This window comes from Falco peregrinus, chromosome 2, assembly GCF_023634155.1.
Source record: "Falco peregrinus isolate bFalPer1 chromosome 2, bFalPer1.pri, whole genome shotgun sequence".
In the NCBI taxonomy this organism is placed as follows: Eukaryota; Metazoa; Chordata; class Aves; order Falconiformes; family Falconidae; genus Falco; species Falco peregrinus.
Genome location: NC_073722.1, coordinates 77,502,246 through 77,527,956, shown reverse-complemented (window position 1 = coordinate 77,527,956; position 25,711 = coordinate 77,502,246). Strand labels below are relative to the sequence as shown.

Here is a 25,711-nt window from a genome sequence, read left to right as displayed (position 1 = left end):
TGCCCTTCTAAGCATACTGCAGACCTCCAGCTGCCTCTTTCTTCTCTTCTTCCCTCCTTCCCCCAGATTCCCTCACTTCTTTTGGAAGAGAGGGTGGTGGGAATTAAATGTCTTATTTGCATTCCAAAATGGAATGACCAAAACCTGACGGTTCAAATATTTTCACAGGAGGGGAACACCACCACACGTCTCACCAACACAATATATATACTCCAGGACATTAAGTTAGTCTTTCTATCAGACTCTGGACACTTCCACAGGTGAAAAAACAACTGTGAAAGCAACAACCACCACCATCTCCTCACAAACATTTTCCGAACTTACTTTCAGGTTCTTTCTAAAAGCTTTTTTAAGTCCTGCACATATTATTAAAGGAATACCAAGGAAGCAGTCACTACCAGAAGGACACTGAGGTGCTGGAGTGCATTCAAAGAAGGGCAACAAAGCTGATGAAGAGTCCAGAGCACAAGTCTCATGAGCAGCAGCCGAGGGAACTGGAGTTGTTCAGCCTGCAGAAAAGGAGGTTCAGGGGAGACCTTATCGCTTTTTACAGCTACCTGAAAGGACATTCCAGTGAGGTAGGTGTCAGTCTCTTCTCCCAAGTAACAAGCGACAGGGCAAGAGGAAATGCCCTCAAGTTGCACCAGGGGAGGTTTAGATTGGGTATTTGGAGAAACTTCTTCACCAAAAGGGGTGGTCAAGCAGTGGAACAGGCAGCCCAGGGAAATGGCCGAGTCACCATCCCTGGAGGTATTTAAAAGACATGCAGATGTGGCACTCGGGGGCATGGTTTAGTGGTGGGCTTGGCAGTGCTAGGTTAATGGTTGCACTCAATGATCTTAAGGGTCTTTTCCAACCTAAAAGATACCGCAATTCTATGACTAGTATTTAAAATTGGACTGTAAAGATAACATGTCCCAGCTCCAATAGCCATACTAAAAAAAATCTCAGCTGCCAGAACCAGCTCCTAACCACCTACAGACCTGGAAAAGCACAAAGAGCTGTAGCTTTCTTTTCTCTCCTACCTTCTACTCTGGCATTTTCAGGATAACTTTAAGGATTATTTTAAGGTTTTTATGTGTAAACAAAATATTCAGGTCCAGGAACCTCTATTTCTATAGAATAACAAAAGCTAGTTATATTTATAGAACTACAGAACAGTTTGGTGCCAGTTTTGACCTACCACAAGAATACAGTATGGATTTCCTCACTTAAAAGGCTTATGACTGCAACAGGGAACTAGCACCTTTTCAAGGATACAGTCACCCACCAGCCTGTGGGATTGTCAGCAGATACGTGCATGTGGGTGGGCAAGGGAGTAATTTTACAGTGTGAATTGCAATCCTTCTGCATGAAACGCAGACAACAGCTGCAATTGTTCTCAGGGACCAGTGAGGATTATTAGCCCAAAGATTCCCAGTCTCTCTCATGAAACTGGTCAGGGTAAATTAATTGCATTAGGTGGCTTTGAATTCCAGTATGAGTTCTTCATCCAATCAGAATTAATTTAAATACAAAAAATGGCAACTACCATAAGAACAGCATGTGAACCTGAATCTCCAACGACTCTGATTATCCATTGTCTTTTGCAGAGTTATCCACTCTCCTGCTCACAGGCTGCCTTCACTTTCCAAAAACATTATCTACCTTGCTATCATCACACTGTGACAGAATTGTGTTTCCCTACCTCTCTTAGAGAAGCATCACTAAAATATCTTGTGATGCAGTTTCCAAAATCTTTCCCATTAATGAAAACATCTCATGCAAATAACGAGCCCATCTCTAAATGCCAAGGTAGAAGGTGAACATAGAAATTATACACCTGTCATCCACAGAAAGTACAAAAGGTAATTGCCTAGTAAGTCCTACTGACATGTCTATCCACAGACTGGTACCAGAGACTCCAATCAAGAAACTGTAGCTTGCCATTAGAGACTAGTCATGGCAATTATGTGATCGAGTGGCGGCTTTAAAGTCTATTATTTGAGTATCCTTGAGACCAAGTAGTTTACAACACTGTCAAGTAGGGTAACTCACAACAGAATCGCTTTAGACTAATGTTTTGCAAGCAAGTATAAGGCAGAGATACCTCCACACTATATGCAGTCTTTACCTTTCCCCATACTTCCCAAAGAGTTGTTTCATAACCAGAATAAAGAGCTCTTGTGTAGAAGTGATAGCACATCAAGATTCTGTCAACTCCTTTGAACCCATAATAACAGGGAATTCCTCCCCCATATTCCAGTATCGCACGTAACACTTATCCCCATTGTATTAATCAGCAGGTTACAATGCTTCAGAACGCAGGACTAAATTCAAGTCAATGCATATCTATGGTTTCTCATTTAAATGACATCACAAATTAAACAGAACTACTTACTCTGACATACTACTAAATAATAAAAAGAAGTATCTCTTTACATACAGAGCCTGAATTTTCAGAACTACAAGAAAGTATTGATTATGAATCTACCTACTGATCTACAACTATTTTGAAAAGCACAGAGCACAAGATAAGCCATTTGTGACAGAGAAATACTTAATACATTTTGATTTATGACTTAATTAAATTAGCATTTCTTGTTGCAACAGCTGTGTGTGTGTATGTTTGAAAATAAACCAGAGTAAATACATAACATAATGCCAGTCCTGTCTATATGGTGAGACATGGCAGTGCATAGTAAAGCTATTGATAAGCTGATCCACATCTTTGGGAATATGCTTTTAAAGGGTCTGCTATCTTTGTTAGTGTGTTCGAAAAAAGCGTCAAGTCACATCAGCAAAGGCTCCAGCTATCCCATATGAAAAGGTCACACTGTCAAACTTCATCTGGATATACACATTTTTGAAAAATGTCCAACAGAATTTATGAGAATTGCTATCAAAATTGCTACCTCTATGCAAAAGACATGCTCTTGCACTTAAGTTTACTGTATTCATGTACTCACAGAAAAAAAAAAAAAACCAAAAAAAAGACCGACCATTTACCTTTCAAGTATTCTACCTGAAGATCCATGCTGAAATCTTCGTTGTATACCTAAAATACATCCATCCTTATCAAAGAATGGAAGGAAGCAATGTGCTTACAGAAGGGAAACAAGCACACCACCTTTCTGATTCAGGGCTCCCTAACAACAACACTTTGTTTTCCTTTCAGTGGACAACTCCTCCCTCCCCACTTCACTTACTAATAAACTCCGTACCCACAGCGCAGGTCAAGGAATGCACAACCTTCTGTGCTGTTGAACTGCATTTTGCAAGGAGGCCTGGTCCAGAGCACTACGGTTTTTGTCAAGTCCTGGCTGTCACTCTGCTGCACGCCCCACGTGTCACAAGTTGCACAGAAGAATCTGGAAGGCATCGCAGCAGGTCCTCCAGTCTCTGCACCCACCACTCAAGGTACGTCCAACTTTACTTATGCCATTTGGGAGGTATTTGTAGCCTGGTTTTAAGGTTTCCAGTGTTAAAGCTTTTACAACCTTCCCAGGTAATATAGCTCTGTGTTTGATTATTGCTACCATTAGAAGAGTTGTTCATCTTTTTTTTCCCCCTGATTTAAGGCTATTGCTTCTTACAGAGTTCTCCATGAATCTCACCAACAGGCTATTCCTTTCCTTTCTTGAAGGAGAGACACATACGTGAAACCCACTAGCTGCAATCTTCTTTTGAGCCCTATTTTCGGGAAAAAAATTCTTCTAGATTGCAGTTGCTCAATGTCTGGCCTTTTTGCTTACTCTGAATTCTCCCCGATTATTTATATACCTCTCAGGTAGGATATCCCATACTGACAACTTATTACAGCTGAAGCCCCACTAATGCCAACTTTAGAAAGATTATTTCATACATCTCATTGTGGTTATACTTCTGTTTCTGTATCTTAGTACATCAATTTTGATTTTAACAACAAGAAGGTCTTATATTCAACCTATAAACTTGACATCTTCAAATCCTCCCCCTCTTAACCAACGTCTTCAGTTCATTTGCATAACACGATATCCCTGAATGAGTGTACACCCGTGCCCTTGCCCCTACTGAATTTTATCCTGTGTTTTTTAGACTATCTTTGCAATTTGTCATGCTCATTTTAAAATCCCACCTTGCCCTTTGTCCACGCAGTCTCTCCTACTTTTGTCATATGCAAATGTAACAGAAGCGTATCTTCTATTATCCAGCTGTGCTGGTTTTGGCTGGGACAGAGTGAATATTTTTCATAGGAGCCAGTATGGGGCTGTGTTTTGGATTTGTGCTGAGAACAGTGTTGATAACACAGGGATGTTTTAGCTGCTGCTGAGCAGAACTTACACAGAGTCCAGGTCTTCTCTGCTTCTCATCCCACCCCACCAGCGAGCAGGCTGGGGGGCACAAGGAGCTGGGGGGGACACAGCCGGGACAGCCGGCCCCAACTGACCCAAGGGGTATTCCAGACCATATGGCGTCACACCCAGCATATAAAGCTGGGGGAAGAAGCAGGAAGGGGAGGATGTTGGGAGCGATGGCCTTTGTCTTCCCAAGTAACCATGACATGTGATGGAGCGCTGCTTTCCTGAAGATGGCTGGACACCTGCCTGCTGATAGGAAATGGTGAACAAATTCCTTGGTTTGCTTTGCTTTGCTTTACATCTGCAGCTTTCTCTTTACCTATTAAACTGTCTTTATCTCAACGCCTGAGTTTTCTCACTTTTACTCTTCAGTTCTCTCCTCTCTCCCCTCTCCTGCTGGGGTGGGAGGGAGCAAGCCGCTGTGTGGGTCTTAGTTGCTGGCTAGCACAGAACCATGACACCAGCTCATTAATATAAACACTGAGCATATGCACAGACACAACAGACCCTATCTCAGAGCTTCAGCAATTCTACCTCCCTTTCCGATACTGAATTACTTACGAATACACCTTCGGTATAATTATAAAATTGTCTGACATTCAAACTACTGCAGTTTCATCAGGATTGTGTTTCCCTACTCTCCTTACCACAGTATCATGCAAACTGAGTGAAAACACCAAAGACTAACTTCTGCCAGTCTATAAAAGTCTCTTACAGTTGCAAAGACAAACCCCTCTGTTTTCAAGGTGTTTCCAAATTCGTTCTCTGTTCCAGATTTTTTTTCTGATACCCTACTCCTTTCAGTGAAACTAGCTCATAAGATGTTAAAGTGAGGAGGGGAGAAAACCCCTTAGAAATACTCTCAAATACACCATCAGTGCCAAGATTAGTCTTGCACTCATACAACCTGCTCTACAAAATGTTTGCAGTTAAATAGCACAGAACAGGGCATCTACATTAGGAATATATACTGATAACATACAGTTCTAATCTAGATAAACTCACAATGAAAACATAACTTACCATCCCATAACATGTGGGAGATTTCCTAATGTGAGATTGGCAATACATTTTTTTTTAAACAAGGCCGAGGAAGATTAGATTTGACAGTCCTGCAACCTAGCACTGAAGACAAGGAATTAAAAATCCACAATACCTTCCCTGACATCATTTTGCATATGGAAGTCATTAAAAGATATAAAGCAGTATTTTTTTTTTAAATTCCTTCGAATATCACCATAACTTTATCAAAGCAGTCTGAATGCATGGTGCCACACAAACCTAACCTAGCAAGTCTAACACTGGGAGAGAGAAGCAAAATAATCACTCTACAAAAGCCTTTTTGTTTCAAATATATAAATGATCTATAGATTACTTCCGTTTGATGCTCTCTTCAGGGCTTTAGCACATGGCCAAATGGATTGCTAGCAATTCACTTCTAAATCAAGGATATCTAAATCATAAATGTAGTCACAAGTAGCCATTTTCCACATGACAAATTTTATCAAATGTCTACCATTCCTTAGCAGCTCAACAGCTTTTGCCATAAGGATTTACTGGCTCAGACAATAAAATTATTCCTGTGTATTTCACCTATCTGTCTCTCACCCTACACATTTTTCTGCCATGCCAATATAAACAAGTAAGAAACAAAATAAGCAGAGAGAACAAAAATAAGCCTTGTGAGCCTTCTCATCTAATTTCAAGAAGTAACTTGCCAGAGTAGCCAGTTTATTTAAGCAGGGTGTTACATACATTAGCTAAAGATTTGATCTTCCAGCTGTCTGCCTTCTGAGTGTCCAAGTAAAACCCCACTGACAAAAGACAAGGTATTTTGATTTGTTTTTTCTTAACCAGTTAAAATGCAGCTTCATTTTAAAGCAAGCTGGCCTAACTAGACACTCCCCAAGAAGAATAGTTTTGCTAGAAAAACACACGTATGCATGTGTCTAAACATTTAGTTTTTCATTGCAGTGACGTCTTAGCTGCAGTCCAAACTTTAGGTCAAGCACACAGACAAGTAAATTATCCAAAACACAGAGAATTAGGGCTATTTGCTGAAAGCCAAATGACCCCTCAGATTCCCAGCCTCAGCCAAAAGCCTCACATTTCATTTTAAGCTTTGCACCTTAGGAATATACGTGCAGATGTATCTTAAGCTGCACCAGTCTGTCCTGGTGGTCCTTGGCTCATTACTCTTCGTGGTTGTTATATGCTCCTTCCTTTCCAAGCACCAGGAGCTGCTCACCCACTTACCTGCCCCTGTTCCTCTCTCATTCAGTTCTTTTCAAATTAATTTTCTACACAATTCAATTCATTGCAGAGTTCAGGAAGATACCCTTTGAAAATCTGTCACTTGATGTGCTCCCAGTTAGTCGGAGGATCCCTGGTTGCTCTTCAGGGCAACTACCACAGGACAGACAATTCTGGAAGATGCATGACTAATTACCACACGCATGAAAGCCTTTTGAAGAAGGCAGCAAAAGACTTCATCAGACAGACTGCCTGGTGGGAACCGATTCCAAAGACCTCGGGAGAGTCTGCCACAAGACAAGGATATATACACCATCAGTTCCTAACTCGAGCTGACAACTTGCTGTTACCATTGGGAAACTGCAGCTCAGGAATGAAGGGCCACGGTGACGATTCTTTAACCTACTTTTGCCAGGGAAGTTCCTTAAACCACCACGTTATGGCCTCCGGTAATCACAGCCAGATTCTGCTCTGAAAGTGTTTGCTCTGTCAAAGGACCAGCATTTTTGATAACCTGAACTGCAAACAAACCTCCCTTCATTTTCAAGATAAAAAGAAAACCGGAAGGGATGAAGATAAAGGAACAGAAATACGGCTTAAACTTCCAATTCCTTCTCACTTGCTACGATTACCAAAAGAGCCTGGAGCATTAGTGATCAAGTATACATTTGTAATTCAACTAATTAGTACCTTGTTCCTTTTTCAACTTTACTTAACAGTTAAAAGTTACGTTTACTGTTACTATGTGTAACTATGATTACACTCAAGTACATTTATTATTTTTAGAAATAATTAGGAATAAAGTTTATGTTTAGTTTTGGTAAAGCATTTTGCTTTGTCTTTTAATGTAGCTTTTGAACAGCTAATTTAATTTGCCAACCTTCCAACTGAATGACATGCCATTCAAAGAACAGTATAGGGAGCAGGGAAAGCATAAAAAAAAAAAAATCTTAGCACGATGCAATTAGTTGAGTAAATGTGCTCTGTCATTACTGGTGTACATCTCTATACATTCTGGTACTCTATGATGAAGGAGGGAAAAAGGGAAAAAATAAAGGAGGTGGGGGTGGGCTTTGTGGTTTCGTTTTCATTAGTAGCAGATAGCCCATAAGCCACGTATGTGAACATATATTGTCTATTTCCTGTCATATCCTCATCCAGATCTTCAGGAGATGAATACATTAAACATACAAACCTCTGAAAGATGCAACTAAATTAAGAAAGGAGTGCTTGCTTTTAAATCTATTATATTTCTACGTACTTTTAAGCAAGTGTCCGATTCACTCCAAAGCTCAGTTTAACCCTCTAAGGCTAACCTAAGTCAGGGTAGAGACACTAGTGTAACTTCAAGAGAATGACTAATTTCTAGTTGCAGATCATTGTTGATGGTGTTGATGCATAAACCATAAAAAGCACAGCTTGTCTCTCAAGATGCCAGGTGTGTGTTTCATGGTTAGTAGCTAGAAAACATCCTCTTAATTACAAATGGAACATATTGAATCCAGGGGCGATTCAAAAAAAACCAAAACTACTTTCTATAGGCTTGATCTGTACCCTATTGATCTTGGTGGCACCTAGACTGGGCTTCAAATTAGTTGTAGACATTCACTTTTCCAAGTGAGTCATTATATTTATAAAAATAGCTACTGAATAGTTCATTAACTGAAAGCACTGACAAGGATCTTTAGTTTAAATAATCTTTTTGATATGTTTACTGGACAATAGTCTTTGCTACAAAATGTAAAACAAAACCCATTAAACCATTTTTAAAATTACCGGTGTTTTGGCAAATTTTGAGTAAAACCAGTGCAACTCATTTTAAAGCTTCTCCATTAGCCAGGATAGTCTAATCTTAATTTCATTTCTTCACTACCATATCCCCTCTAGGAACAAGTACTATTCATGGTATTAGTAAGAAACGCCCAGAAGAATCTAGCACATGGTACTCAGTTTTTGTAACACTAAATACATCTGCATGTATACACATTGTCAAATTTATTTGAACATAATAGCTGGGTGTATCAACAAATAAAAAAATCCCAAACAAAAACCAAATTATGCACCCCAAAATTCCAGCAGCTAAATCAATATTACCTTTTCAGCATTTAGCCTCAAGATATTAAGATGAATGAAGAAATTGGTAAACCTAGAACTATTTTCTCATCCTGTCTGTATACCCCAACATAATTCTTCACAACAGTCTGTCAAGCTGGAATTTTCAGTGTTCAGACACATCAGAACTAGAGATTTTTGAAGCATCTACAATGAAAAAAAGACACTTTCAAGTACATACTACATCTAGCATGACATTTTCATGGTACTCAGTAAAGCCTACACAGCCACATAAGTATTACTTTTAGAAAATAATCTAACCCTGAACTAGACTGAAGTGATGCCTCTGAGATCACACCTGTAGAGATTCAAATGGAAAACTATCTGGCATTTATGGTTTGAAATCCTGTCCATTTGAACCACTTATGCCTCTTGCTACCAGACAAAAATAAAGAGAGCAAAAATAAAAAGGTTGACACCAAAATTACTCCATTACATGTGTTGTATGGCAGTCTGCTAATTTTTTGAAAATACAGTTCATCTAGACACATTCAGATCTTTGTTTTAAAGGTAAAAGCCTAAAGCATGAAAATTATCAGTAATTTGACATTCTAAAACCATGCTAAATAAAACAGGAATGCTGACAGGCAACATCTAAGACAAGCACCAAAAATATTAGCAATCATACCACTGAGAAGTCACTTACTTCAGTCAGTATGTAACTATTTCCGAGATTACTGTCCTATGCAAAGGCACAAAGTAACCAAAGCATGGCTACTGTGAAAACATAGCTAAGACCCAACAATGTTTTTATATAGTATGAATCAATATTCCTCTAATTACAGTGGAAGAACAAGAAATTTGAAATTCTAGAAATGTTTGTTTTACAGTGAACACTGAAAACATCTAGCTGTTCCCAGTTACAAGCGGGCCAACAACTCAGAGCAAAATCCGTATCATTTACACGCTTAGGTTGCCAGATGAGCCTTTCTATAAAATTAATTATCAGAAAAATTTCATTAGCTCCCTAAAATTTCTCTCTGGAGGGCTGAAAGAATTAAACTTACGCAGAAGGTTAATCTTGACGTGTGGAGCTTTTTTGGTTGGCCCTGTGAAATTCTGGATAAATTATGAACTACTGAAACCTTGCGTTCTCCATGCCTTGGTCCTCTACCATAATCTTTAGGGAATCTAGCAGCATCACATGTATCCAACTCTACACATACATGTTATGTTATAAAAGCCTTTCTCCTGGAGGACTAGAGAATCTCTTCTCTACAATGAGTGCTTTCCCATGAGAATATCCTCCAGCCTACAAAAATCTGCCTCAAAGCTGAGAAACAAGGGCTCTGTCCTGTGCTAGCTGAACCAGGATCACAAGTTTAACAGAGAAGTATAAAACCCCAGTTGGTTGGGTTTTTTTTTCGGCTGTTGTCAGTTTTACTGCCTTTAATGTTGAGGAAGAATTTATTACTCAATCCTAACTCACACAAGATGGCTTAACATTTCCCAGTGGCAAAGACAAGCTTCAACCACTGAACTGCAGTGGTTGCTAGAGAAATCCATATATTTTGCAATTCTAGATATATTTTTATAATACCCTACCTGTAAAATGGAATTATCCAAATATATCCACAAGACCAGACTATTATGTAGCTTCCTCTAGTGGTCAGTCTCTAAATCTTGTTTCTTCTGCTGTTTACTGTAGTTACATACAAATACTGAAATTCTGTGTTCAAATCCTGTAAACTTGGGAAGGCATTAAAGTTTATACTTCAGCTCTCCAATACGAAAGCCAAGGAAATTAAGCAGAAACATATTGCAAAACATTTGTTACTGATATTAAAAGGACAAGCAATGAAGTCAGCAAAAAAAGAGAGCTAGTATTTTAGTACTCTGATTTGCCCACTTGTGAATATGTGTTATAGGATATTTAGTTACATGGTCAAACATGACTTTCCCACCGTAAGACTCAGGAAGCAAGACAGATGTTCAGCTTTTAGTTGAGTCTTCAAGTATTTGCTATGAATCATCCAGACTCTGTTTTGACCCTGGAATTAGTATGCATGTGTTTTAATGAGGCTCATCGCTCTACAATAGGTTTGTTTCTGCAATACTACTTTGAGGGAAAGGGCAATTAAAAAGGCATAGCAAAGCATTCACGAAAGTTGAAGGCCACTGAAATCAGACGACAGTTTGATTCACCCCTAAAATACCATGACAAAAATCAAGGCAGCTCTATGATATGGGATGGGAATTTATTTAACAGAGTGAAATTTTATACTGAGTATCAAGAAGATTTCCTTACAGTTTGAAGTCATTAAGTAAGAGGGAAAACCCAAATGTAGAAAGTGACAACTGCCCATTACTAAACATACTATATTGAACAATCCAACTCTTAAAACCAGTGCAATTATATATCATAACAGCCATCTCTGATATCCGACTCAAAATTAACATAAGGTAATTTAGAGTTAGTAACCTGCGCAGGTGAGCTAACTGAAAGTAATCACAAGGATTGTGTTACCTAAATTGTACAGCTAGGAAAAAATCCTATCACTCGCAGGTTGAAAAGGCTTTAAAAATCTGTGAACCAGTAACTTTGATTATAAGGTTATTCTGTGAAACAGCGGCAGTAACTTTGATGTCTAGCTGAACACCTTCCATTGCCTGAGATTCTTTATGGCCACCTTACACTAACCCCTCTAACTTCTGCATCTTGTTTTGCCTTTGCACTTCCCTGCACTGTGGAACAAGAGAAATGCCCCCCAATTTTTCTTTTTTTTTTTTTTTCTTCCCCCTCTCTCCTCCTTTTTCCCTTAAACCTGTAAAATTCCATTCAGCTTTGACAGAGACACTAAGTCTCCAAAACTGACATTGTCATTTATTCATTTATACATTATCAGCAACAACGTGCACTGCCAGTGCAACAATGACTGATGAAACACTTAACGAAGCAGAAACTTTTTAATCAAAGGTCAGGGAGAAATTACTTTTGAAACACGCCTGCATATTCCCCTGGGAACCCTACAGGTAGCCCAACAAGGCTAAGGCCACCAACCCCCTTAAATGCTCATCCCTCCATTGCAGAAGCTCACATGGAGGTTAAACACACACACAAACACACAAGTAAAAAGAGAAGGGCATGACTGAAGTAAGTAATGATTACATTTCTTTCCCCTTCCCTCTTTTCAGAATATTAGTCTCTGTGTTGCCAGCTAATGCAGCTTGCCCTAGCATTCAAGCTGTGATTTGTCCCCCTTGTGCCTAACATTTAGGAACATGCTCACTGCAACTGCTTCAAATGAGAGGTTCCTCCAATCATTCAGTGCAATGCTTAATATAAGGGTATCTCAGCAGTTAAAATACCTGGCACTATGAACTCCTCTGCTGTCAGTATTTGCCTAACCTCGTGCATTTTTACAGCTGGAATCAGCTGGAATGTGCCTTTCACTTGTCCTCAAAGAGCACACAGCAAGGGATTTACAGCACAGTAACTAACCTCAGGTCTAGAGTTTGCTTATTCCCTGGCATACCGTTACAACCTCAGGAAAAGATAATGCAGCTGACAAAAAGTGTCACTGCTCCTCAAAAAAAATAAAAAAAATGGTCCAATTTTGGGGTGTGCTGCCAACTCTTGTTTATGTTTTTGGCTTCATCTCAGCATGTTTCTAGAACTGTTGATTTTGTTAGAAGAATAAGGGAAGAAGAAGATTTGGCCAGATATCTCCTCAGAAAAAGGTCTGTGCCTGTTCCTCATCATTCTGTAATGGCATTTTGGCATGACAGCAACTGAATACGCAGTGGTATTTGGGTAGCAATGTAAGAACCTAATAAATAAAACATGAAAGTTGAAGTAGAAAAAATTCAATAAAATTTCATGTATGCTTTTCATTTTTCATGCTAAGGATCAGAATATTAAGTACATTTCAGTGCCCAATTCTGTATTAAAGTCACTCATTGTTCCTCATATTCCATTAGAATTAGAAACTCCAACCAAAACCCAGCATGTCAGAGGCAGTACAAACAGTAAGTCCACAGTGTAATACCATACTTACACCTAAGTGACAATGAAGCATCTCTAACAAAATGCTTATGTTCTAAACAGACAAAGTAAGTAGAGAGATACCTGTTTTGCCAGCATGGAATTGAAGGTAAATAGGAGCCAGAGACTAACTACTCTTCCTACACACATCCTAGGGTTCAGCACACTTAGAAATTATAGAATTAATATGGTTCTAGAAAGAATGGTCCTGATATTAACCCTAATGCATCAGAGTATTTCAATTTTAGGACTGTTTTTTAATTGCTCAGTTCCTGGCAGAGTAATTATCAACAACCACCGCCTTATATAACACAACAGAACATGAAAAGAAATGGCCAGTGTGCCTGTATTGTACTGCTTACAGCTTTAAAAAGAAAAGCAGCTACTCTTTGACCTATCTGCATACCAGATTTGAAGCTAAAGAAGTGCAAACCTTTTCATGCAAAATTTCACTTTAAATAATATACGACTTACGCATTTCTTCAACAACATCTGGATCACATTCTCTGTATTTGTCTATTTCTGCCTTTAGCTGCTCTTTTTTTTGCCGAAGGGCAGCAAGTTCCTCTATTAGAGCTGCACGTTCTGCCTGACGATTCAAAGTATGTTGGGAGAATATAAAAAAAACCAAACCAATAAAAATAAAAATCAGTAATTATTACACAGAACATTTTTCAAAAAAACAAAAAGATGTAAATTTAAAAGCTGTTTTCACTACTGCTTTCTGTCAATGAACCAGCTGAGCATTTTATGCACACACAAAACTCTCAGTAACACTAAATGATACTGAGTACAAATTGGAAGGAAAAAAATAAAGCCAAAATGGGTAAACAAAAGAACTATTTTCTGCAACCTTTGAACCCCATGTGGTTTGACAAACTCCAAACAGATCTCTTAATTGTTTGGCTTAAAGGTTAAACAGTATTTAGGAGTGCTAGTCTTGTAATTAAAAGACAGCATTATGTAAAAACCTACCATTCACACTTCCACAAATCGACCCTGCATGAATACCCTCTGAATTAATTTTCCTCGTCCTTTTTTCCACACCACTTAAAAGCAGCAGTCTCAGAAATAAATTCAGGTATTTATGACATGGTAGTATTTGCTGGGAGACTATAAAATATTGACTTCAAATATTCTATTGATCAATAAGAATTTGCAGACACTGACTCAACATGAGCCCTCCCATTGCCAGCTCAGCACATACTTCTAATTCAGTCTGTAGCTACAGCCAAACACTGTAACTGGCTGATCATGTTAGGGCACTGGGTAGCCTAAAAAAGCCAGATAGCACGAGTTTGTTAAACATCAGATTTTCAGCCAATGCCAATCTCCACAGCAGCCCAGCAGTCTGAGGTGGTTTTTTTGTTTTTCAGACTTCCATATTCCCAGTGCTTTTGCCAACAGTCTGGATTCAGCATGTTCTGAAAATGCAGATTGGAAATCAAAAGCTTCCAGATGCTGCAATATGGAGGCCAGCTGCTCAGAGACCTACATCGTGACACAGATTTCCCAGGACTTCTTCCTGACTTATAATCCGGAACCAAAATGTTGGAAGCATCAGCCAGAACAGAATTTCCAGGACCAACAGCTTCTTGTGACTAGGGCAGGTCCCATGGTGGAGAAGCCAAGCTTCAAAATGCCCATTTGGAAACCTGACAAGCACAAGTGCCTGAGAAACTGTGATTCCCTGATTAAAGGTCAAATCCAGAGCGTTTCTATAAAACATTTTACATTCTAAGATTTGGCACTTTCCTACAAAATTCTATTCCACCTGAAAGCTTCTGGCTGGTCCTGTTAAGCATTCACGTTTAAGTTTAAATCACTGAGCATCTCAAAACAAATCAGCAACTTCAAATATGCTACTTCCTATGTATGGTAAATGTGAAGCCTAAATATTTTGCAGTGCTAACAGCTTCAGCATGCAAAGAGCACCAAGCTTACATGGCTGCTCAGAACAGTAATTTAGACGTCTAGATTATAAATAAGTTTGTTTTTTTAAAAAAAAAAGACCCCCAACACCTAAGTTTGCAGTTACTAGATTTGTCAGTTCAGCAACCATTTGCAACTTTGGTACATGTGTCTGGCTAGTTCAAGTTTTAAGATATCTTTAAATCTGAAAAAGCCTGGAAGATTACCAGACTTCAGGCAACCACACATTTTCTCAGCCTTGGAGCAGCCAGTTGTCAATATTACACATTAGTGCATGAGAAACTAAGGAATAATCTAGTATCTGGTTATTTCTTTCCTGTCCCTTTCTCATCTGCAGTATTTAGAATTCTTAATGGATTTCAAGTTACTACATATTTACAAACTGTGCATAGTTGTAGTTCTATTTTCTGGTACAAGTGCCTACCCCCCAAAAGCAACTTACAGTATCTTCACGTCCAATTTTTGATTTCTCAATGCTTTTTATTAAAGCCTCTTTCTTCTGACTGCTTTCAGCAAACTGATAAAGGAGACAAAGAACAAAATCAGTAACATATAATAGACATACCTATAAAATGTGTATATGTAAAAATATAGTTAAATAAACAGGTGGATGTACACTTTTAAGTATGTATTTTTTATATATTTATAACTTGTGCAATAAAAATAAATACAAAAGCACCCAGATGTAAGTCTGAGGCTCTGAACCACAGAAAAGAATTTCAGTAAGCATCTTAAAGTATAAGAAATTTTCATCCCTCTGGGACACAATCTTGTTACGTACTGCATGTTCAGCATGGGACCAAAATCCTATTTCATACCATAACCTGGCATCTCTACGCAAAGGACTCCATGACATGGAGGCTTTGGATTAGATGATTTCCTTTGGTCCTTTTCCAGCTCTCCTTATTCAGAGGAAGCAGTGACAAAAGCTGTAGCAGATGCACCTGCTCAGCGGCTGATACATCTTCCCAAAGTCTGGTATGCCATTGGCATGGCCCCAATCCCTTTTGCATACTGATGAATAGAACCCTCTATAGCTCAAAGGCATGTAAAGCCATGGCCCCCTTTTTCTGTGCAGCACTCACACCACTAGACTTCAGAGCTCCCCTCCTCCAGGCCTGAGGCAGAGGAATCTCAGACAAATTGCATCTCACTAGGGCTGGTGCCTCATTTCCCTGCAATCCAGGAGGACTCATTCATAAAGAGGTGTATCTCTCTGCATTAACCTGCCACCCATTAAGAACCAGGCCCTTCCAGTTCAGCTGCAAGTTTTCCAGAGGCACTTCAGAAACTGTTAAACTGAGCAGGATGTATGACTCGCCCCTCAGGGACACAACATTCAGCATTAGCCAAAGCACCTTGAAATGTTAAGTGAGATCAATAAGACTGGAGAAAAAAAAAAAAAAAAAAAAAAAGCAGCTAATAAAATATAGCTTGGGAACTGGTTACTGCATTTGAAACCAACACAAAAAGGGGGGGAAAACAAAAGGAATTAAAAGTAGCATGCTTTGTAAGTACTCACTTTTTGATTTAGCTTTAAGATGTTCTGAGCACCAGTAAGGTTGAAAACTAGCATATGAGACTAACTGTGAAGATGGTGAAGGTGGCTGTCAGAGCACAGGTTTTATTTTGCCTTCCCCTCAATACCCTCATGTGAAGTCTCCACTTCTACATTCCCTTTCTCACTGAGGATCCTGCTTGGTGGAAAAGCACTCCTAGGCATTTCTTGCAGTCCCTAGCCTTGATAATTTAATCATATCATTTATATTCTTGTGCAGCTGAAACACCAAGACCACAGTCACACAAAGCAAACATAACTACTTTGGAGCTATAATCACTTCTCAATTTCTATTTAAACTCACGTTCAGTCTGTATTTTCAGAAATAACATGTTAAATGTAAATGCATGATAAACATCAGGCAGAGCTTACTGCCAAGTCCTAGAGATCAGCCATAACGGTAAAAAGAAACTCTGTACTGGTGGTGCGTATAGATTAGGACCCAGCCCAACTGCAGATCACTAGGCTCCTTTTATAGCTCAATATTTAAAAATTAATTACTCTTTCTGGAGAAGTATGTGTTCATACACATGTAAGCATACATACAGACAAGAAGGTCTCCTTTCAAAAATAATGTTTCAATTTTTCTTCAATTTACATCAGAATCACACTAATGGTAAGGCATATATAATTTCAGGAAAAACATGTCCAGCTGTCTACTCATTGCTATCAGTGCAAGCAACCACAGAGGCAGTGCGGGTTTCACTAGGTGGCTTGAAGTACACCAACATCTTCGTCTTGGTGGCTAGTTAAACAGTACTTTCTGGGCTTTCCACAAAATTCTTAAAAAATTAAGTGTGTTAGTCCCCACACTATACTGTACTAAACAGAAGTCTACAGTTCAGAAGAGGACAATCTTAGGTGCATATCACAGTTCATGAAATCCAGGGAAGACACACCAGAGCACACATCATTCAGTATCTCTGAATAATGAATTCTTCTGGAACAAAACTCCCAGGGGAAGCAGAGGAGGCAAGGAGCTTATCTAGGCACATACACCACAAGTGCAAAGAGTAAGCCAATGCCTTCTGCAAGACAGGTCAGGAAGGTGTTGCTTTCTCTGTTTTTTTTCATATTCATTAAGTTCTTGAGAATGCAGAAACATTTCTATAAAATGGAAGTACAGCAAGAGCTGTCAGGGAACTGCAATGAAATTGTAAGAACTAGTTTCCAGCTTGGAATTATGTTTCCCAGTATGGCATCTGATTACATCTTCTTGGTCCTCTATATTCCGCAGCATTTAATTGTGAAAGAGACAGTAACGACAAACACTGAGAACTAAGAAATTTCTTAGACTCTGACCGACATAACATGCAAGGTTGCCATGTCACAAGGTTAGAAGAATTCTATCTAAAAGCAAGGATGATTTTTGAACAATTTTAGTCAAGATTTTGCTTTCTTCTCTCACAATTTTAATTTATTGGAGGGCTTTTTTGATTCTGTCTTCACAATCAAGACTTTACAAAATAAAAAAACACCCCACAGCTCTTTATGTATTATTTAGAATTCACAGTGGGTATTCCCATGACAACAAATAAAAGATGAGGATATGGAAAGAAATGGCAGGAGGCAGTGAGATACTGAAAAAAACCCCAAACACAGGATGCAAAGGGTAAGGAACAGATGGCCAGGGTCTGTGCAAGGAATCTATGACGATGGCAGAAGCAGCAAGGCTTAGATACCGAGGTGGGAACACAGCTGAAAGTAACTACATGAAAGAAGGAAAGGCAGTCAGCAAGGACAAAGGAGTTGGAGGAAAGCTGAATACAGGGGATACGATACTTAATTGAGAGGTAAGGGCAAATGGCAGATGACAGGTTATAGGGCATTAAGAGGAAAAAAAAAAAAAAGGCAGAATTTGCAAGTGTTGTGTATGCAGACAGCAGAAGATCACATCTGCCAAATACAGTGACTTACTTTCCCACTCACCAGGCTGTAGAAAAGCTTGACTGCAAAGGAGCACAGTAGCAGCTAGAAGACTTGAATCCTTGGAGCAATCTTGGGACATTTTTTCAAAGGAATTGGCAAACAATTTCTCAAGAAACATTAACCACCCTGAGCAAAATCTGACTCCTGCCAATAGCAGTGAGTTTGATCTGGAGAAAAAGCTACTTATCGTCTCCCCTCTACACTGTCTGACACACGAACAACCTTGTCTGACACAAGTATAACTGACCAGGTGTGGAAAACAAGTACAGAGAGAGACACTCCGCTGTATTAGAAAGTTTCATGTCTCCGGTCTGACTGCTCTGAATCAGCATATAGTTAAGCAAGATGCAAGAAAGCTGGAAAAATGTCATTAGGGGAAAGCTGTTTAAAGAAGGAGGGGAGACTAAATACCTCAAAAAGTAAAAAAAATAATCCTCCACAAGAGCATCTTCAGTGTTTGCAAAACATGGTAGGAGCCTGCAAGAAAAGTTTAATGAAGTAACTAACTAGAATCTACAAAACAGGAGAGTTGGGAAACAGTTCCTTTACTTTTACAGACCACTGCAGTCAATTAACTGACCACTGGCCTAGCTTCAACACTAATTCTCAACCCAAAATCCACAAAAGGATGTTCTTCCTTACCCTGCAAAGGTCCTTCAGTGTTTAGCCATACATTCGTGCAGCAGTTTGCGTGTGCTAAGTGCTCCATGCTGAGGATAACCATCAGTTCCACCACAGGCCGTGGGGTCTGGTTTGTATCAAACGATACAGACTAGACATACACAGGTAATTTATAATATACTATGCATGCATTACTGTTAGGGTTCCACTTTGGCAAGTCAGTGATGTAGAGTAGGAGGAGGAACGTTCCTTCCCAAAACCTGCCTTATACTGTCCTAGCTCTACACAACGGGATTTTTATTTCCCAGCAATAGTTTTTGTTGGTCGTATTCCTTCTGGTTTCTCGTTCTTAACCACTCTAACCACCAATCTCCCACCAAACATGTAGCTTGTCTCCCTAGCATACATTAAAATATCTACAGACATGGTGTAAGCCATGCAAACACAGACCCCAGAGTATGCATGCTGGACAAGAATCAAACCAAGGTCTCATATGCTAACCACCAAGAGCATTCACAGCTGTTAGGCCACTGTCATTATGGTCTTAAAGAGAAATATCATATGCTCAGTTTTCTTTCTGCCAAAACATTCATCCAAAAATGGTATTCAGAACTACCACTATTGTGAGCACTACTCTCTGTGGCACTACAGAAGAATTCAAGACATTCATTTTTTAATTGTTTATAACTTTGCAAAGTTATTTACTTTGGGTTTGAAGCTCACTATGCTCCGTTTCAGGCCAGAGGCAAGGGCTTGTTTGCTTTTAGCTTAAACAAAAGCAGTTCAAGAATTTTAGGGTGACATTTGCAGTAGATGGGTGTTATTTCTTTCCTATGTTAAACCTAACCCACCACCGAAAAACTTAAATGGAATTGACAGAAGGCATGGAGAGAAAGTACTTCAAAGCATTCCTCTAGATTTTAAAGAAAGAATAAAAAAAAAGTGAACCCAGAAAGCAGACTAATAATATAGAGAGAGTAAAAATGCAAAAGATTAACAGCCAAAGAACAATCTGAAAATATTGAAAACAGACCTGTTGTCTTAAAAGAAAGGCACAGAACATTACTAAAAGAAACCACTTAACATTCACTGTTGACTAAACGAATAAAACTTAAGAGAAGGGGGGGGACACAAACCACAAAGACCTCCATGCAATGATGTGTGGTATTGCTTCCTAAAGTACTACACAAAGTAATCACACAACTACTACTTTGACACATACAGTCACAAATACATACTTGCCAGCGCCTCCAAAGACACAGGAGTGAACTTTTAAGTTAGCTGATTATGCTCACAGTGGAGTAGAGAGCACCGCCATGAATGGCAGCATTGTCACTTCTGCTCTGCTCTCAGGACACCTGTGCACCACTTGTGAAATACCAGTACTGCAGATAACCCAGCAAACTGAACTGCAGGAGGAACAGGCACCAGGTTCACTGCGACTTTAGTCAGGGATGGGATGTACTCATGGTGAAGCACTGACAGCAAACATACACGCATTATGTAAATACAATTAAAAGATTTTTTTTTTCTTTTGTGAAAAGTAAGAGAAAAGAAGCATGCAACATCTTACCCCAGGTCACTGTAAGTCATTCAGCAATACGAAGCAGGGAATCGTGTTTGCTGGGACTTAGAAGGAACATGAGAGAAGCAACCAGGAGACAGCAGCGGTTCAAGATATACAGGCAAGAAGAAAAGTAGAGATTAACACAATATAGAAAAATAATTTTTAATTCAGAAATTGAAGAATTGACAAGACACTTTAGCAAAAGAACACCATAAAATGGATAGTAAGCAAACTGTAGAAAAAGAGAAGAGAGAGTCAGGGCCCACTATATTTCCGTACTCACAAGGTTATTCTTTCCTTAATTACGTCATTATAGGTATACTGGAAAAATGTTCAATACAAGCACTCTTTCTTCTATGCATGCTACATATTTTACCATAAAAAGATTACGTCATTTTTAATGCAATCTTTGAAAGAGTCAGTTCAAAAACTTGGGAGAAGGTAGGGAATAAGTATAGCTTTCTGGAGAAAAAGGGGACCCAAACCAAACTGCATTCGCTATTCAAAATGAAGGGCTGGTGTGCCAATTCTTTTAAGTGAATAATGATTCTTTTAAGTGAATAATACTTCTTCCAACATATCATGCTATTAATTCTGCCAGCGTGCAAGTGTTGTCTTTTTAAAGTACTATTTTTTACTTTTGGATTGTTACTTATGTCAGTGAGGGAAAAAAAAAAAAGTATCAGACACTCAAGCTAAATAAGTGAAGGTTTTTTCAGGTAAATAACTGAACAAATATCTGACTTTCCATAAAACTGTCCAACAAAGCACTATAAAGATTCTCAAAAAGTAAGAATTCTGAAGTTAGATCTCTGCATTCATAAGTAGTATTTATGTTTTGCTGGAGTATCCATGTTGGTAACACCGATTTACTTGCCTCTCCCACAAACACAATCCATTTTGTGTTTCAAGATTAAATTTAGGCCTATAATCCTGGTTTATTTAGCATGAGAGTGAGACTAAAATATCACATGGTAAATTAGGCATGGCTCTATTCTCAGTTCATGCTGAGTATGAGACAAGTTCTTCTTCCTGCAATTGGTTTTGGATAAAGAAAACAGAATGTGTGGGTTATCCAGAAGAAACAATGAGGAATTTCCCCTCCATTACAACCTTCACCAATCCATGCACAAGCCTTATATTGCTAGCTGCAATTATTTTAAAGATTGTTACTGTAGTAAACCCTCTACATTAAAAGTAGCTTTTAATTCAATTATTTTCTGATTTTTTACATTTGCCATAGTTGTTAGGTTAAAGTTTATGTAGAGAAGATGTGTTGCCATGAGCTTTTGGTTTTGCTTCATTCATTTGCAACACCATTGGTAAGTACTAGTTACGCCACAGAAAATAACCACTCCAGGCCAATCTCCTTAATAGACTGAAGGTGAAAGAAACAGCTGTGCAGCCTGAATGAAAGAACTGAATTTCTCTGGCTGCTTTCAGAATTGGCATAATTGGCACAACCTGAGGGACAGATGGCCGTCTACTCAGATACAAATACTAAGTATGCCTGATCAACCTTAAAAAAAAAAAGGGGGGTGGTGGGGGTGGTGGTGGGAGAGAAGCTGAAACTCCTCATTCTTCAACACTGTTTCATAAATGCAGTCTAATAGGGAAACTGAAAGAGCCAAAAAGCACCCACATGACTGACAGAACTATAGAAAATTTTAATACCTGGACACGAAGGGTGCTTGTTACTGCCTATTAGTGTCTTTACTAAACCTATGAAGTCCAAGGTCATAGTTAACAGGTCTGTTCAAGGCAGAAAGAACACTGAAAAATATCTTCCCTTGGAAAGAAAGGGAGAGGAAAAAGAAAAATTTTCACCTTCCCCTAAAGGGCTTTTAAAGATTGCTGTCCTAAGCAGCTTGACCATACGCTGACATGGCCTTCAGGGACTAAGCACAGACAGTCCCAACTTAAAAAACAATATTCATCTGATATTCCCTGAGCTGAAGCCGTGCCTAAAGACTACAAAAAACAAATCAAAAATTTATTCCACAGACTTCTTAAAAAGCCCAAATTCTACACTGAGATGTTATCAGTAAAATAAAAAGCCTCAGTAAAATACACGTATCGAATTTCAGAGTTTTGGCAGCACTCTTACATATTCACTCTTTGTGCCAATTTCATTGTTTTTAAGTAATGCTCAGACAGATAACCAAGTCATCTCAAACTCCTGATAGGAAGAATAGTCTTTAATGGAACTACCATGTGCTCATTAATGAGCTGTTTGACTGTGATGAGAAAGGCCTTTCCTCTAAAGTCTTCCTGCTTCAAACTAACTCCACACATTTTGGTTTTATACTACGGGGGTTTTTATTTTTAAATTTCATTCCTTTCAGAAGGGGAAACTGCTATGAAGTGAGATATAAAATTGCATGCTCGTATTTTATTTCTGCATGCATGCTAATTTTCTAAAATAAAATATGCTATATTAATTGAATGACAAGATTTTAAGATGAAAGTCAAAGTTAAAATTAAATAAGATTACAACTCGCTGTCACCAACAAATCCAGCTTTGAAAATTACTGTTGCCTCCACCCTATCCCCAGGCTGGAAGCTCCTGGCCTTACAGCAGAGGCAAACTTCCAGGTTTGCCCGACAGTGCAGAACATCTAAGTCTTTAAACTTTCTCAGGACGCTGGGTTTCTGCCGATATGCTGAACTGTCAGTCGCATATCGCATGCCAACGCTGGGGCAGGGGAGATGTGCAGGGCACAGGGCTGCATCTGTGCCAGATTTGACTGGGCTTCTGGAATGACAGCCCCATGTTTATTCCCAATGTCTTTGCATTTCAGAGTAACAATTTTCATTGCAATGTCAGGAGCGGAGCCAGCAGCGTGCAAGCCTCTTCGAAAAGGAAAAATAAACTATGTGATATTACCTAAAAAATTCACACTTTCATAGAAAACACTGTTAGAAAAACCTAGTACTTCCTCATGCATTATCAGAATTAATATATAAAATACACTACCAGGGCATCGTAACAATATATCCTTTTTAATATAGTAGGATTCTTCCTTCAAGCCTTCTTTATAATCTTTACAGCTACTACAGAGCCCGTTGTTTTGGTTTTTTTTGTAAAAAACATAATTGCTATTAAATCATGCCAATTTTAGCTTATGCTCATCAAGAAGGCAGGAAAGGAAAAGCTACACTTCACAGTTGCCATCAATCTAGTTATATATTAACAGCTAGTGAAAGGAAAAGCATGAAATTCAACTAATGAACACCAAATTATTAGGTTGCTTAATTCTAACAGAAGCCTCCAGAGCACTGTATTTTTAGAAGTCTGCCATGACAGCAGTAACTAAGCATACCCTCCCAGGGCTTGTAGCATGCCATTAAACATAATTCCACAAGGCTCTAATAAGTTACAGCATTAGAAGAGTATTCTCTGCTGGACATTTTAGGACTTACTAAATTCAGAATCATTTCAAGACATCAACATTTTTACAGTGCAAGATGCAAAGAGGTAACAAAACCCCTGGATGCTTCAAATAAAAAATTATTAGCATCTTCCAGGAGACTGATCCAGGGAATAAGCTTTACAGGATCAACAAACAAACAAGCATAGATAATCAACATATTCTCAATATTTAAATGATGCAAATTCTCAGCCTCTTGCTTTTAGGACACTTCCTACTGCTACAGCTCTCACTGGACGGTATGAAGTTAGCTGGTCATAGCATACCAGCTTCACAGCTGGCCATTTCTTTACGTGTCTAGTCATTATTTCAAAGAAAACATACAGGTTAGTGAAAGCATGCAGGCTGAAAATAGGGAGGAGTCACTAATTGCATCTGTTGGGAGAGTTATTACTATGCAAGGGAGGGAGGGGGAGAAAGTGAGCCATAAAGGAATGGAACCACCCAGCAGACTGGGGCTGCAATTATCAAGCTGGCCAGGTCAATCCAAGTAATAATAAATAAATAAATAAAGTAGAAAGCTAAATGAGATACCCTCAAATATGAGCAAAAAAGGGAGGTCCAGCATGGATACGGGAAAACTGCTGTAAATGCTTAGGCAACACATTGGGATCCTGCCTGTATAGTATAGTGGGCATTAAAAGAGACCTCTTCAGCAATTAGACTTTTATTTTTCATGGAAAGGGACAATTCATTACGTTTTCTGCAACCTAATAAAATTAAATTGTAAGCATACGTATTAGAGAAAAATGTCTAAATAAATAATCCCTAACACAAATCACACACATTAGTTGCAGAAGTACTGATGTGCTTCTCTGGTTTTAGAGGACAATTCTTTAACAACTCTAACTTTGCTATTCTCCAACATCAATAAAATTCATACTAAAAAGATAAGCTTAGCTGAAATACCTTTTAGAAAAGCTTAGAGCTAAGGTCACGATAAACCTTAAGACACTTTATGCATGCAAGTCCTTTCTGTTCACTACAGGAAAAAAAAGTCTTTTTAAAAATGTACTGAATTACTACAGGCATTCAACTGATCATAAAGTGAAAATCTTGCACCTCCAAAAAAACTTGTTTTATAAAAAGCAGTAAGCTGTGGATTCCAAAGATGTTGCACTCAGGGACATATTTTAGTGGTGGACTTGGCAGTGCTAAGTTAATGGCTGGACTATCTTAAACGTCTTTTCCAACCTAAGCAATTCTGTAATTCTATGACCTCTAGGGATAGACCATCACTACCACGAGGAGAAAGAAAAACAACCAACCAAAACAAAACAGTGAGAGACCCTGCATTCAAAACCATCTACAGAGGCTGAAAACTGGAAGAGATCCAAGGTCTGCAAGGAGCTCTGTTAAAAGACCGATACAACATCTACTGAAGACACTTCTGCAGAGCCGTGCAGAAAGCTTGCTTCACAGCAGGAGGTCCCCCAAGCACACTGGCTGACTCAAAGCACCAGCCAGCGCACACATCCTGCCTGACATATTCAGCAGCATCACGCGACTCCAAGCGCCATCAGGCTTGTTACCCCTCACTGAACATCTGACTTCTCCACCTCAGTTCAGGATTGATTTCTTTAACCCAGCCACCTCTGAGCACTTGTACCTATTAGCAGTCCAGAACCAATCTCCAAACTCTGTGGAAATACACTGACAGCCGAGCGAGTCCACAGGATCGAGGAGGCTGCTCAGACTCAAATAGCATGGACAGCAAAAGTTTCTCATGCTTTGGTCAGTGGTCTCGAGCAGTCTCTATTCAGCAACTTTCCACACAGTAATCCAGTCACAGTATTTGAGGACGAAAAATACATCTGTCTAAAAGAATAGAAATAAACCAAGCTGCATCTTGAAAGGACTTTCTGATGGTTAAAACTCAAAATTTCCTGTGTCAATTCTGAACAAATCAGGTTCTCTCCTTTTAGTTATGTTGTCAAACACCTCCAGGAGGCCTTCAAGCCACGTTACACACCAATATGATTATTTTTTCGCATTAACTATTTC

At 39.0% G+C, this 25,711-nt stretch overlaps 1 protein-coding gene across 2 annotated transcripts in view; it reads right to left on the bottom strand.

Moving 5' to 3' along the window:
• Positions 1 to 25,711, bottom strand: part of MND1 (meiotic nuclear divisions 1) — a 44,779-nt gene that overhangs the window by 7,305 nt on the left and 11,763 nt on the right. For both annotated transcript variants that reach the window (XM_055795143.1, XM_055795142.1), the window contains exons 5-6: positions 15,044 to 15,118; positions 13,144 to 13,258 (exon numbers count right to left, since the gene is read on the bottom strand). In XM_055795143.1, the coding sequence (XP_055651118.1) occupies positions 13,144 to 13,258; positions 15,044 to 15,118 (190 nt within the window). The remainder of the gene's footprint in view (positions 1 to 13,143; positions 13,259 to 15,043; positions 15,119 to 25,711) is intronic.